At 47.0% G+C, this 14,099-nt stretch overlaps 1 protein-coding gene and 2 long non-coding RNA genes across 3 annotated transcripts; 1 reads left to right on the forward strand and 2 right to left on the reverse strand.

Moving 5' to 3' along the window:
• Positions 1–44: 44 nt before the first annotated feature.
• On the forward strand, positions 45–13,248 carry WDR83OS (WD repeat domain 83 opposite strand). Its single transcript, XM_019964080.2, has 4 exons — positions 45–193; positions 12,181–12,286; positions 12,660–12,757; positions 12,852–13,248. Exons 1-4 carry the CDS (start codon positions 144–146, stop codon positions 12,916–12,918), a joined length of 321 nt encoding a protein of 106 aa, XP_019819639.1. The 5' UTR covers positions 45–143; the 3' UTR covers positions 12,919–13,248.
• LOC139184072 (uncharacterized) lies at positions 10,872–12,164 on the reverse strand. The gene is made up of 2 exons (XR_011567508.1): positions 11,654–12,164; positions 10,872–11,246 (listed from the first exon to the last, which is right to left on the reverse strand). It is a non-coding gene; the product is annotated as an uncharacterized lncRNA (long non-coding RNA).
• On the reverse strand, positions 12,975–13,992 carry LOC139184073 (uncharacterized). Its single transcript, XR_011567509.1, has 2 exons — positions 13,785–13,992; positions 12,975–13,636 (listed from the first exon to the last, which is right to left on the reverse strand). It is a non-coding gene; the product is annotated as an uncharacterized lncRNA (long non-coding RNA).
• Positions 13,993–14,099: the final 107 nt, after the last annotated feature.

The following is a 14,099-nucleotide window of genomic DNA, read 5'->3' on the forward strand; positions in this document are numbered from 1 at the left end:
ACGGAAGCGCGAGGGCTGAGAGTGTTACTCTAAAAACTATCCTGTGTTTCCAAGCTGGAAGCTGCCGGAAGCTGCCGGAAGCTGCCGGAAGTTGCCGGAAGCTGCGATTCCCGCAGCGGAAGAGGCGCGACTTCTGACTCGCTATGTCCGCGAACAATATGTCGGACCCACGGAGGCCCAACAAAGTGCTGAGGTGAGGCTCCTAGTTGTCATGGTGTTAAAAAAAGAAAAAAGTTCAGCTGTAAATTTAAACGATATAATTGGCTTTACCAAATGATCATAAATTGGACAACATCCCATCTAGCAAGTAGAGGGGAGCGCTAAAGAGCTATAGAAAGGAAAGTGTTATTTAAAGGCAGGACAAGGAAGTCATAAACAGGATGATTTCAGATTATATTAGTTTCCTTTTGGGGAGAAAAGGGTCTTATTAGGTGGGGGTTACCTCATTTTCCTTTTGAAGGATGGAGAGGGGAGAGAGCCCATGTGACAGACTGCCTCACTGGTGCTGACCAGAAAATTCGTGACTGACCGATTAAGACTGCATTTCTGGAGGAAGTTGAAGCTTCTATTAGGTTAGATATTAAGCCCCGATTTGGTAGCTTGGCCAAGTACAGATTTTTGGATCTGTGGTATTCTTTTTAACAAATCTTCTCTCTCTTCCCTCCTCCCCGCTCCCAGTCAGAGTCTGTCTAACTGAGAGACGTGATCAAAACTTAAGGCATGAGCGCCACTCTCAGCTGCTACTCTGAGGTTCTCTCAGTTTGGTTCTTTTGCAGACTATTCATAGTTAACCCCTGTGATAGTCACAGGTCCTTGCTGGCTTCAGGTTCACAGTCTCTGAGTTGGTTATTCTCTTGTTATTTTTCGGATGTTCTAGTCATAGGGAGATCTTTTGCTTGATGATTAGTGGCTGTGATTATGCATTTAAAGCTTTTGAGAGAATACAGTGCATTCAGTTTAGTTGCTCAGTCGTGTCCACCTCTTTGTGAGCTCATGGATTGCAACACACCAGGCTTCCCTGTCCATCACCAACTCCCAGAGCTTGCTCAAACTCATGTCCATCCAGTTGGTGATGCCATCCAACTATCTCATCCTCTGTCGTCCCCTTCTCCTCCTGCCTTCAATCTTTCTCACCATCAGGGTCTTGTTCAATGAGTCAGTTCTCTGCATCAGGTGGCCAAAATATTGGAGTTTCAGCTTTAGCATCAGTCCTTCCAATGAATATTCAGGACTGATTTCCCTTAGGATGGACTGGTTGGATCTCCTTGCAGTCCAAGGGGCTCTCAAGAATCTTCTCCAACACCGGAGTTCAAAAGCATCAGTTCTTTGGCCCTCAGCTTTCTTTATGGTCCAACTCTCACATCCATACATGACTACTGGAAAAACGATGTATTTGACTAGAAGTCCAGTGTTCTTGCCTAGAGAATCCCAGGGACGGGGGAGCCTGGTGGGCTTCCATCTATGGGATCGCACAGAGTCCGACACGACTGAAGTGACTTAGCAGCAGCAGCAGCAGCAAACCATTACTTTGCCAGACCTCTGTTGGCAAAGTAATGTCTCTGCTTTTTAATATGCTGCCTAATTCAGTGCATTAAGGAGATTATTATGATTATAATAAGCAGGATAATTAGCAATGTTTGGAGTGCACTTTGGAGCCATGCTCTCCAGGATTAAAACCAGGCAAAATCAAATACATGAAAGAGAGTTCCCACTGGAACTTCCCTGGTGGGGCGCTGGTTAGGACTTGGTGCTGCCAGTGCAGTGAGCAAGGGTTTAATCCCTGGTTTAGAAAAAAAAAAGAAAAAAAAATTCCCCTTGAAGGAGTTACCTTCTTACGCCAGCTGGCTTGCTCAGTGACCTTATGTAGTTGAGTTTCAGCTTCCCCAGGAGGAGTAATCCAGTGTAGCAGGTGGTGTTGACCACAGCATAGACACTCCTTGCTCAGCTAAAAGATAAACAAAGACTGTGTGTTAGTCGCTCAGTCGTGCCTGACTCTTTGCGACCCCATGGTCTGTCCATGGAATTCTCGAGGCAAGAATACTGGAATGGGTTGCCATTCTCTTCTCCAGGGGATCTTCCTGACCCAGGAATTGAACTGGGTCTCTTGCGTTGCAGGCAAATTCTTTACTGCCTGAGCTACCAGGTAAGCCCCTAATTAAGGGCTGTTCTGTTATAAAAGAACAACTGGCCAGAGAAATCTAAGGATCTTTCTTGGGCTGATGGCCTTGCCAAAGGACACGAATCCTGAGTCATGAAATCCTTATCATTCTTTTTAACTTCATGATGTAAATCCAGGGGACTTGACCAATGAGGTGTCTTAGTTCCCTTGTGGAAAGTTAGGAGCCCAGTTTAGTAACCTAAGAGGCATTGCCCTCTGTGCACTGGCTGTCTAGGCATTCAGAGGCTAAAGGAGAATGATAACCATTATGGACAAAGACAGACCCTATCGGGGCACAGACCATTTCCATTAGGGGGGTACTGTTAATGGATTCATTCACAGGGATTACTGCAGTTACCATTCAAGCCAGATGTCAGTCAGGTTTTCAGCACATTTGGGAATAGATTCTCCCAGCCTGAAATATGAAGTGTTGCTCCAAACACCTTGCCAAGATAGGTGCAGTTGGTGAGGTCTCTTAGTGAGTGGGGGCAGATCTGATCTAGATTATCATGAGAATGTGGGGTGCAAGTGCAGTGAGATTTACCAGTTAATTGTGTCTAATTGAGTATGTACGGTTATGATGGGAGAAAGGGAAAAACAAGGTATAGGTTGTTCTGGCTGTGAAAGTTGAATTGCATAAGAAACTTTCAGGGGGTTTGGTTGTAGTTTCCTGTGACCTTGAGAATAGAAGGAAAAGCTGGTCACAAGGAGGACCAGGAGGTCTCTAGCATCATGAATAGATTGGAATTTTTTTGTTTTTGTTTTTGACTGTGCAATGTGGTATGCGAGATCTTAGTTCCCTGGTCAGGGATCAAACCCACTGTTCCTTGCATTGGTAGTACAGAGTCTTAACCACTGGACTGCCAGGGAAGTCTCAGATTGGAATTTTTATTTATTTATTTATTTTTGGCTGTGCTGGGGGGTCTTTGTTGCTGTGTGGGCTTTTCTCTAGTTGCCGCAAGTTGGGGCTCCTCTTGGTTGCAGTGCAAGGGCTTTTCATTGCAGTGATTTTTTCCTGTTGCGGAGCACAGGCTCTAGGCATGCGGACTTCAGTAGTTGGGGTTCCTGGACTCTAGAGCCCAGGCTCATTAATTGTGGTCCATGGGCTTAGCTGCTCTGCGGCATGTGGAGATCTTCCTGGATCAGGGATTGGACCTGTGTGCCCTGCGTTGGCAGGCAGATTCTTTACCACTGAGCTACCAGGGAAGCCCCCAGATTGGAATATTTAATGACAAATCCAGCGGTCTGAAAGCTTACTTTCCTCAGCAATGGCTGGGAGATAAGGGTAAGAACATCATCTTTCCAGGTGAAAACCATAGTAAAAAAAAGAAAAAGAAGAAGGGTTTCATTCTAGTTAACATATGGTCTTGATCTGGTGTCTGGGACAGAAGCAGTCCACCTTGACGCCAGCTATTCTCTTCCTCATCAGTTTGATTCAGAGGTCTCCAGCGTCTGTTTAGGACTGGATGTCTGACGGAGCTTTCCTTAGCTGTGGGATGTGTACCCACGGCTCAGTGCCTTCTCATTTTGCATCTTTGTCAGTGGTCAGGAGCACTTGGTAAGGTCCCTTCCCATGGGGCTTGAGGGCTGTTTTCCTCTGATGATGTTTTCAGAATACCCAGTCAGCAGGCTCCAGTCTGTGACCAACAGGATCCTTTGAGTTGGGATCTGGGAGGGCTTCTTAAACCTGTTAATGATAGCATAAGACGTGAAAGACTTATAGTAGCTGGTCCTATTAACGTTAGATAGCAAGGGATCAGCAGAAAGTTGTAGAGCAATGGACATTGGTCTACTGGTGACTGTTCCATGTGGAGTGAGTGTATGTTTTCATAGAGGGTACTGGCAACAGTTGGCATGGCCAGAGGCAATACCTTAGGCCAAGGGAGTTCAGTAGTTTAGGCAGTCTAGAGGTTTTCGAGGATCCCATTAGTTCTCTCTACCTTGCCTGATGATAAGTGAAAAGGAGAGTGATAATTCCAAGGAGTCTGCAAGGTTTTCATTAAGGCTTGTACGATTTGCCCAGTGAAGTGGGTGCCTCAGTCCCTGAAGACTATGGAAGGTAGACCCCAAGTTGGAACCACATCTTCTAACAGGTTCCTTGCCATTGTGAGGGCATTAGCCTTGTGGCGAGGGAAGACTTCAGCCCATTAGGAAAGCATGTGTAGAGTAACAAGAACGTACTGATAACCCATACTGGGTGGTGGTTAGATAAAGTCCAGCAATAGGTGCTCAGAAGGTCCGGGGTGGGGAGGTCTGAGGCCTCTGGGAACACAGATGGTTCTTCCAGGATTGCAGGCCTGACAGGTCAAACATTGGTGGTAAACTGCTTTTGTGATTTTGTCTCCCCACCCATGTCTATTCGTCATTTGAGTCATCTTAAAATGCACTGTGATGGGTGAAGGAATGCAAAAACTGAAAAATGAGATTTGTCAGGGAGCTGGGAAGAACCACGTGGCCATCTTGGGTTTCCCATAGCCTTGAATGTTTATCTAATTTACAACCATTGTTTGCCCATCTTAATTTCTCTGTTCAGGAACAGACTGATGTTACAAGGGCATCAAGATGGCCAGGGTCTGGCAATGAGAGGTCATGTTTTGCTGAGGCAGAATGGTCTTCATCCATCTGTATCATAATATTTATTTATTTTTCCTGCTCTGTAAACCAGATCTTAGTTCCCCAACCAGGGATTGAACCCAGGTCACCACAGAGAAAGTGCCGAGTCTTAACCACTGGGCCGCCAGGGAATTCTCAATGCCATGATATTTATAGATTCTGTTGCTGCTGTCTTTGCATGAAATGTAACTAGGGCATTTCCTGAACTCTGGTTCAGTCCTTTTAGTGTGAGTCTCAATTTTAATGACAGGTAATTTCTTACCTTCAGAAAGTAAGAGTAGTTTACTTGTTGCCTTTAAAAAACTTTTTTTTTTTTAATTTATATTTTTGGCTGCCCTGGCTCTTCTTGCTGCGCGCAGGCTTTCTCTACTGCGGTGAGCAGAGGCTGCTCTCTGGTTGCTGTGCTCAGGTTCTTACTGTGGTGGCTTCTCTTGTTGCGGAGCATGGGCTCTAGAGCGTGGGCTCAGAGTTGTGGTGCACGGGCTTAGTTGCCCCACAGTATGTGGGATCTTCCAGGACCAGGGGTCCAACCCATGTCCCCTGCATTGGCAGGTGGATTCTTAACCACTGGATCATGAGGGAAGTCCCTATTGCCCATTTTTGATGGGGGCTGGAGAGGACTTCAGAAAACCCCTTTGTTTCCATAACATCTCCAAATCATGGATAATCCTAAAGGCATACTGATTCTTGGTAAAAATATTAACAAGCCCTCTGGTAAGGGCTTTTTGGGCCACTTTCATTTATGGGAAGTTTCCTTTTCAAGTAATTCATAATGGTTAGTAATAGCATAATCAGTTTGGGAACAAGGTGTCCCTTCTTCATTTTCATTTTAGAGTATGGCCCATCAGCAAACAAGATTATATCAGGATGTTCTTACCTGACAGTTAAGGGGCTTATCTTTGTCAGTAGGGGTAGTGATGTAGCAAGTTAAAGGTGTTGCAACATTTAAGATGTTGCGTAAGTGGAGGAAGCAAAAGGATCTCATAGAAGGTTAATATGCTGGCAGAGACATGTTGAGTCAATTCAGAGTTAAGAAGACCAGTTTTTTGTTTGTTTGCCTTTTTAATACATTTGGGAGATCAGGAGATGCCCCCTCTGCATATATATATATATATATTTATTTATTTACTTACTTACTTACTTATTTGGCTATTCCAAGTCTTAGTTGCAGCATACAGGATCTTTTAGTTTTGGCATGTGGGATCTAGTTCCTTCCACAAGGATTGAACCCAAGCTGCTTGCAGTGGGCCCACAGAGTCGTACTGGACCACCAGAGAAGTCCCAAGAGTTAAGAAGATTTTGGACAGCGTGAGGAGTCTATAAATAAATGCTGTTACTTCAGATTAGATCTACTGAAGCTTCTACTAACTTTGTAGTTGCAGCTGTAACCCAAGACAGTTGGTATAGGCACTGGCAACTGAATCCAGTTAAATGCTGTGAGAAGAAAGAGGCTGTGTTTATTGCTATGCTCTTGTGTGAGCATTCCCAGGGCTTGGTTATTTCTTTCATGCACAAATAAAGTGAAAGGTCTTGAATAATTAGGTAGGTCTAGGGCTGGTGGTTCTTAAAGCACTTTTTTTACTCTTCAGAAAAGCCTACTTATGTATATCTTCCCTAGAAAGGGGCTCAGGGACTAGAAGTTGAGTAAGGTCATTGGGTGGGGAAATGAATAGGGAAAAATTAGGAGCCCGTAGTCTACAGTAGCCAATCAAGTCTAGAAATCCACACAGCTGTCACTTAGTTGTAGGCCTAGGAAATTCTTGGATTAGCCTGATCCTTGTTGGGTTCCTTCAGCACTAGGTAATGAACATTATCTACAGATAATTGTTAATTTTCCCTTGAAGAGTTTATGTTCCTCTTGTCAACTGAAATAATAACCAACGTATAATAAGAATTTTATCTGAGCCAAACGGAGGCCTATGGCCCAGGAAACATAGATTCAAAAGCACTTGAATTGTTTTGCCGGACTACAGTATGGCAGAAGCTTATTCAGGCAAAAACTGCAGTTACAGAACTTGTTTGTCAAGAATTATAATTGGAACTTCCCTGGTGGTCCAGTGGTTAAGACTGTGCTTCCACTGCAAGGGGCATGGGTTCTATCCCTGGTCAGGGAAGTTCTGCATGCCTGCAGGTATGGTCAAAAAAAAAAAGGGGAATATGATTAGAGTCGGCAAGATATACGGGTGCTTGTTAAGCAAGGATTCGTTGGGGTCTGAAGATGTTGAGGCCATAAGGTTGCAGTTAGCAGCTGCTAGCAGATACCGTCTTAAGAATAGCTGGTGGTGTGGTTAAATTTGATACAGTTCAGAAAATTCAAGTCCTCACTGATGCATTAACATGGCTACCCGGCTCCATTTGGATGCCTGAAGCACAGTTCTGTCTTGTCCGAACAAAGAACAAACATCAGACACAATGGGTACATTGCTTCAGGGTTTCAAGAGACAGATTAGCACATACACAGCAAGACAGCATGACCTTAGGTCAGGGAAGGGAACCTCATATTCAAAGGAATTGGTACATTGGTATTGTGGGGATAAGGTGAAAGAACATTTATCCCCTCTTCAAAGTGGACATTCTGCACAGTCTGATAACTGCACTTTTTTTTTTTTTTGGTCTAATGGTTAAAGCAGATGTCTGTCTGAGAGGCCACAAGACTGTCTGTTCTAATGAGCATAAAGTTTAAGCCCAGTCATGTCTTAGCTAGGATGACTTCTCCATACCACAGTATGAAAGGTTCTTCCATCACTTTTTAGCAGATAAATGGAATCTTTTATGGATGTGTCTTTGGTTACTGAGCACAGTAAGCAGTCATCCACCTGTTGTGAAAGAGCTCATTTCCTGGGGACTGGTGGGTCCTTACATCTTGACGGAGCACTTGGGAGAAATCTGAAGGGGCCTCAGTGAACCCTTGAGGCACGAGTGTCCAGGCTTACTGCTAATTGTTCCAAGTTAAGGCAGATGGACATCAGCTGTTGGAATCTATAGAGATACTGCAAAAGGCTGAAAAAGATCCACAACAGTGTTTTGAGCCTGCTGGAATCTATGACAAAATGGTGTTCCAGGTTTGGGACAACTGGGAAGGGGGAAATAACTTTGCTAATAACCCTTGAGTCCTGCTTGTTGTTTAGTTGCTCAGTCTGGTCCAACTCTTTGTAACCCCATGGACTGTAGCTTGCTAGATTTCTCTGTCCATGGGGTTTCCCAGGCAAGCATACTGGCTGCTAAGTCGCTTCAATCATGTCTGACTCTCTGCAACCCCATAGACGGCAGCCCACCAGGCTCCACTGTCCCTGGGATTCTCTAGGCAAGAACACTGGAGTGGGTTGCCATTTCCTTCTCCAATGCTTGAAAGTGAAAAGTGAAAGTGAAGTTGCTCAGTCATGTCCGACTCTTAGCGACCCCATGGGCTGCAGCCTACCAGGCTCCTCCGTCCATGGGATTTTCCAGGCAGGAGTACTGGAGTGGGGTGCCATTGCCTTCTCCAGGGGACTTCCCTGACCTAGGGATTGAACCTGTGTCTCCTGCTTTGCAGGTGAATTCTTTACTGCTGAGCCACCAGAAGCTCCTGAGGGAAGGGATAAATCAGGAGATTGGGACTGACACATACACGCTGGTATATATAAAATAGATAACTAAGAAGGACCTACTGTGTAGCTCAGGAAATTCTACTCAGTGCTCTGTAAAGACCTATATGGGAAAAGAATAAAAAGAAGAGTGGCTCTATGAACATGTATAACTGATTCACTTTGCTGGACACCTGAAATAACACAGCATTGTAAATCAACTCTACTCCCTATAAAAATTAAAAAACAAAAGAAACTTTCCCCTGGGGCTGGAGTGGGGGGAGGCTCTTAAGTTATGGACAAGTCACCATCCTCACCCATTAGGTTTCCAGACTGGCAGGATCTGCATGTTGTGGTGGCTTCTATAGGGCGTGCCTAATTAGCCCTGGGACATTAGGTCTTCTCTTGTGGGTGTGCGGCTTTGTGTGGCTTTAGGCTTCAGAGGATATTGATGTAATTGAGGGGGAGGTTTAGTTATGTGTCTCTGAATCTTTATAAGCTCTGTATTTTTTATTCTTGCAATGTCAATATTAGAAATAACGCACAGAGGATTTCCCTGGTGGTCCAGGATTTCGATTCCTGGTCCAGGAAGATCCCGAATGCCGCAGGGCAACTAAACCCGTGCGCTGCAACTACCGAGCTGGAGCTCTAGAGCCTGCAGTCTGCAACAAGAGAAGCCACCGACACTAGAGTAGTCCCAGCTTGCCGCAACTAGAGAAAGCCCGTGCGCAGCAGTGTAGATTTGGTGCAGCCCAAAAGAAAGAAAGAAAGTACCCAGAGATTTTGAGACACCTCAATTAAATTCAGGGACTTTTGTTGGAATTCTTCCTCTCCGTCAAGGACAGATTGTAAGAACATAAAAGATCTGGTTCACGTTGGTCAGGAAATTTTAAGGTGAAGTCCCCATTGGAAACAAAATGTCTTAGCCCTTTTAACTTAGAAAGGAGAGCTCTACCTAAATAGATCGACTGGGGCTACGTCACATAGTGAAAAAAGAATGTTTTTCAGTCAGAAGTCCGCCAGTCCTTTGTACTGGTTGAGGTAGAAATTCTCTCTGAGCTTTTGTTAGATTCTTCCAGTTAGGAAACTTCTTTTTCACTCTGAGGGAGTTGTCATCCTAAGGGAATGGGGTGAAAACATAGCTCCAGACTGCATGGAGATCAAACCAGTCAATCCTAAAGGAAATCAACCCTGAATATTCATTGGAAGGACTGTTGCTGAAGCTCCATTCCTTTGGCCACCTGATGCGAAGAGCCAGCTCATTGGAAAAGACCCTGATGCTGGGAAAGATTGAAGGCAAAAGGAGAAGGGGGTGGCAGAGGATGAGATGGTTGGATAGCATCACCCACTCAATGGACGTGGATTTGAGTAAACTGGGTGATAGTGAAGGACAGGTGAGCCTGGTATGCTGTAGTCCATGAGATCACGAGGAGTCAGACACGACTTAGTGACTGAACAACATCTCAGGAAAACACGTGAGAGTCTCAGCACATAGCTTGGCTGTGAGGGACCAAAGGAAGGCCTGCAATCTTGAGAATTCCTGCTGAAGAGGGAACAAGCGGTGTGAGGCAGGTGCATTCAGAGAGAAGGTCTGACAGAGTCACAGAACTGAACAACAATAAGTATCATCGAGAATTTGATAAGGTTTCCCATTAGATGTAATTTTATTTTCCCCTTGGCTGTTTAAGGGGATTACAGATAACAGCTTACCAGAGAATCCCTCGGAATACTGAGGAGACAGATATGGGGGCAAGTTGATTACATTTGAGACATTGGTCCTTGGGCCAGCGTTTTGTTGGCGGACCCCTAGGAGGGCATTATTTTAGCTCTCTGGTCTTGGAGCTGTTGTAACTGTAAGACCAACAACTTGGAGAATTTTTGCTTGTAGTCTTACTCTAAGGTCATTTCAAAGTGCTCAGCTCTGGTCATTGGCTCCATCAGCCTGGTGGTCTCCTATCCTCTCTTCTGTATTTTTATCAATCCACTAATCTCAGGAGATAATCTGTGAGCAAACAGGGCCACTAGAGCAGGTTAGGTGACTATCACATGGAACCGAAGCACCATAGGAGGAGGGCTTCCAAGCAAGTGTCTTAAAGTCGGTCGGATTCACCTTTCTTTGTTTTGCATGTTTGAATAACAGACCAGTCAGTAGGGGTAGGGAAGATTCTAGGAACGGTTTATAAAAGGTCTGTTGCTTTTTAAAAATTTTATTTATTTATGGTTGTGTTGGGTCTTCGTTGCTTTGTGCAGGCTTTCACTAGTTGCAGCGAGCAGGGGCTGCTCTATGCGGACTTCTCATTGCAGTGGCTTCCCTTGTTGCGGAGCACAGGCTCTAGGCATATGGGCTTCCGCAGTTGCAGCACACAGGCTTGGTAGTTGCAGCTCGTAGGCTCTAGAGTTCGGGCTCAGAGGTTGTGGTGCACAGGTTAGTTGCTCCACAGCACGTGGAATCTTCCCAGACCAGAGATGGAACCCGTGTTCTTTGCATTGACGGGTGGGTTCTTACCCACTGCCCTATCAGGGAAGTACAGTTGCTGTTTTGCAAGCTTTGTCTGGTTGAGGAGTTTTTTTTTTTTTGGCTATGCCCCATGGAATGCAGGCTCTTAGTTCGCCAACCAGGGATAGAACCTGAGACCCCTGCAGTGGAAGCTTGGAGACTTAAACCACTGGACCGCCAGGGAAGTCCTGAAACCCTCACTTTCAAGGGCAGTCTTGTCTCAGGGAAACCTTCCCCATGACAGCCATAGTAATTCTAGGTTGTTTTTAGTCATACTTTGCCATTTTTGTAGATATTTACAGCTTCTGAGATTACAGTTCTTGGTCATAAAAATAAGCAGGTGTGCCAATGGGTAGACTCATTAAAGGACATGGTGGGGTCAGAGATGCTCCCATCTCTCTTGGCTGGCCTTTATCTACACAAAGGAAGACAGACAGACATGAATACTGTAACACTGCAGCCATAACCAGTTACTGTGGCCTGGCCAAGAAAAAGGCCCTGTGCACACCATCACTGACTGCCTACGTGGAACCTGGGGCTGGAGAAAGGCTTGAACCAGGAGTAGATCCTACATGGGGACTGTGGGCTGATTCCAAACAAATGGGGAACTGCAGACCAAACCGCCAGCACATCCCAACAAGGAATCTGGGAACAGAACCAAGGGCCTAGGGTTTCCAGCCAAATGAGGAACTGTAGTCAGAACCACCAGCAGCTCCCAACATGGAACTAGTGATTCCAGACAAATGGGGAACTGGCTGGAAAGCCAGTTAGGTCGGGAGCATGACACAAAGAGAGCAGAGCTCAGAACTGAGAGGAACTTACCCATGGCCTCCAGATCCAGCGAGAAAGACCGTGAACTCAGAAGGGGATTCATGGTACCCCTCCTTGTGTTCCTTGTTATCCCTGAATGTCAGAGGTTCACTTTGGATCCTGTTGCTGCTACCAAATCTCTTGAAAAACAAAATTCACCTGAGTAAATTCTAAAGGTCTAATTGGCTTTATTGAAGGATTCATGAATCTGGCAACATCTTGTCTAACAAGTAGAGGGGAGCCTTAAAGGCCTATAGAAACGGAAAGGTTTTTAAAGGTAGGGCAAGGAAGTCATAAACAGAAAAAAGGATGATTACAATGTCAGAGACTACATTTCTGGAGGAGGCTGACGCTCCATTCAGGCTAGGTAGTAAGCCCCAGTTTAGTGGCGTGGCCTAGCATAAATGACTCCATTTTGGACCTGTGGTTTTATTTTTAACAATGGGGATGGGTCTCAGATTGTGGGTTGGAGGCCCAGGGAAGCATCTGCCCACCCTAGGGGTAGAAGTTGAGTGCCCCTGACCCTGAGCCTGCCGCAGGTACAAGCCCCCACCGAGCGAGTGTAACCCAGCCCTGGATGATCCGACACCAGACTACATGAACCTGCTCGGCATGATCTTCAGCATGTGCGGCCTCATGCTCAAGGTGGGCAGGGCTCGGGTGATGCTAAGTGGAGAAAGCCAGAGCTGTCGTGAAGCCAGAGGTCCGGGTCAGGATGGGCACATTGGATGTTGGTCTGAGGCTTTAAGGCAACTTGGTGAGGTCCTTAGGGTGATGGGGGATGTCAAGGGCTAGGCTTCTTAGGCCTGAGGGGACATGGTGGGGTCAGAGATGCAGTTCAGGGAGTAGGACCAGAACTTGGGTACCTGAGGTTAGCTTTGGGAGGCTGAGACTGAGGGACTCCTGGGGATCAAGGCTGGAGCTGCAACAGGTGAAACTGGGATTGGAACCGGTGGGAGAATGGCTCATTGGGGTGCCTCTCACTGACCTAACGCATCTGTCCACCCACCTCTTCCAGCTGAAGTGGTGTGCTTGGGTCGCTGTCTACTGCTCCTTCATCAGCTTTGCCAACTCCCGGAGCTCTGAGGATACGAAGCAGATGATGAGTAGCTTCATGTGAGGCTGGGTCTGGGGAGGGAGGGACTCCTGGGGGAGGGGTGGGAGCCCCCCCGCCTCTCCATCCTGGACTGACACCTCTCTCCCATCTCAGGCTGTCCATCTCTGCCGTGGTGATGTCATATCTGCAGAACCCTCAGCCCATGACGCCCCCCTGGTGATGTCAGCCTAGAGGGGTCACGTCCTGGGCCTCTCTAGCCACCTTGCCCTAGGCCTCACCTGTGGCTGCTCAGCCTCCTGCCGTCAGCTGCGGTGCTGGGCTTCCCTCGGCGAGGCAGTCTCTGGGTCTGCAGCTGGACAGAGGGAACCTGGCCCTGACCCTGGGATCTCACGGCTGCTGGAGCAGAGAGAGGAATCCCCTGGGCCTAACCTCCGACCCCCACCTTTTCCTGCCCTGCCTGCTCCCAGGAGAGACGCTATCCATGTTTCTAGGTGTACCCACTCATTTTCTTGTTGAAACCCGTTAATAAAGTTTTGCATTCTGGCTGTTCTCTGCGACCCCTCTCTCCTGTGCATGGGGGCTGTTTGTCCTAATAGAGGGAAGGGCTCCACCTTCCCACTCAGTCAGGTCTGGGGTGGGGCCCCAGTCTGGAGCCTTTTGGTTAGTTCATTTGCTTATTTCGCAAGACTCATGCCTTAAGCCAGCTGCCAGAGGCTAACCAGTGATCTCTGCCCTCTGACAACTCAGAAGATAGCTCTGCTGATCTAAGGAATCTGGGCTTTGGTTTTCTCAGAAGAGTGAGGGTAATGTCAGCACATCGGATGGACTGGTAGGGACTGGGGAAGGTAGGAAGTTCTCCCCTACCTGTCAGGTTCTCACTGCTCACAGGAGGACACTGATATCTCTTGAACAAGGCTGGAGGTCTCCCGTCTCCAGCACTGTAAGGGTAATTCCTTTATTTAACGTCTCAATCCATAGGACAAAACAGAGCCCCCATTAACCTCAGCTCCTAGCCAACCTAGGTCCTTTGCAAACCATAGCCCTGAAGGTCGATGGAATACCCTAGAATCCTAGGCAATACTCTACCTCCAAGGCAAACAGCATCCGCGGGAAAATCTGAGACTTATGCGCCGGTGGTGGTGGTGGTGGGGGGCACACTATAGGGCACTCCGGTCACATAGAGGCCACAAGACGCTAAAGGCTCCACTGGCCAAAGCAGCACCCTGAGGGTGTGACGCCCCAGTGCCTTCTTTCACTCCTAGAGCCCCCAGCTGTACCCAGAGCTACGGCATTGGTCTCGTGATGGACGTGGTCACGCCTCGGGCACGCCCCCGCCTGTGCCCATTGGCCAAGTCGTGTTCTGGAGGCGGAGCATTTACTCGGCCTCAGCCTGGCCGGGGA

Source organism: Bos indicus, chromosome 7 (assembly GCF_029378745.1).
Source record: "Bos indicus isolate NIAB-ARS_2022 breed Sahiwal x Tharparkar chromosome 7, NIAB-ARS_B.indTharparkar_mat_pri_1.0, whole genome shotgun sequence".
Lineage (NCBI taxonomy): Eukaryota > Metazoa > Chordata > Mammalia > Artiodactyla > Bovidae > Bos > Bos indicus.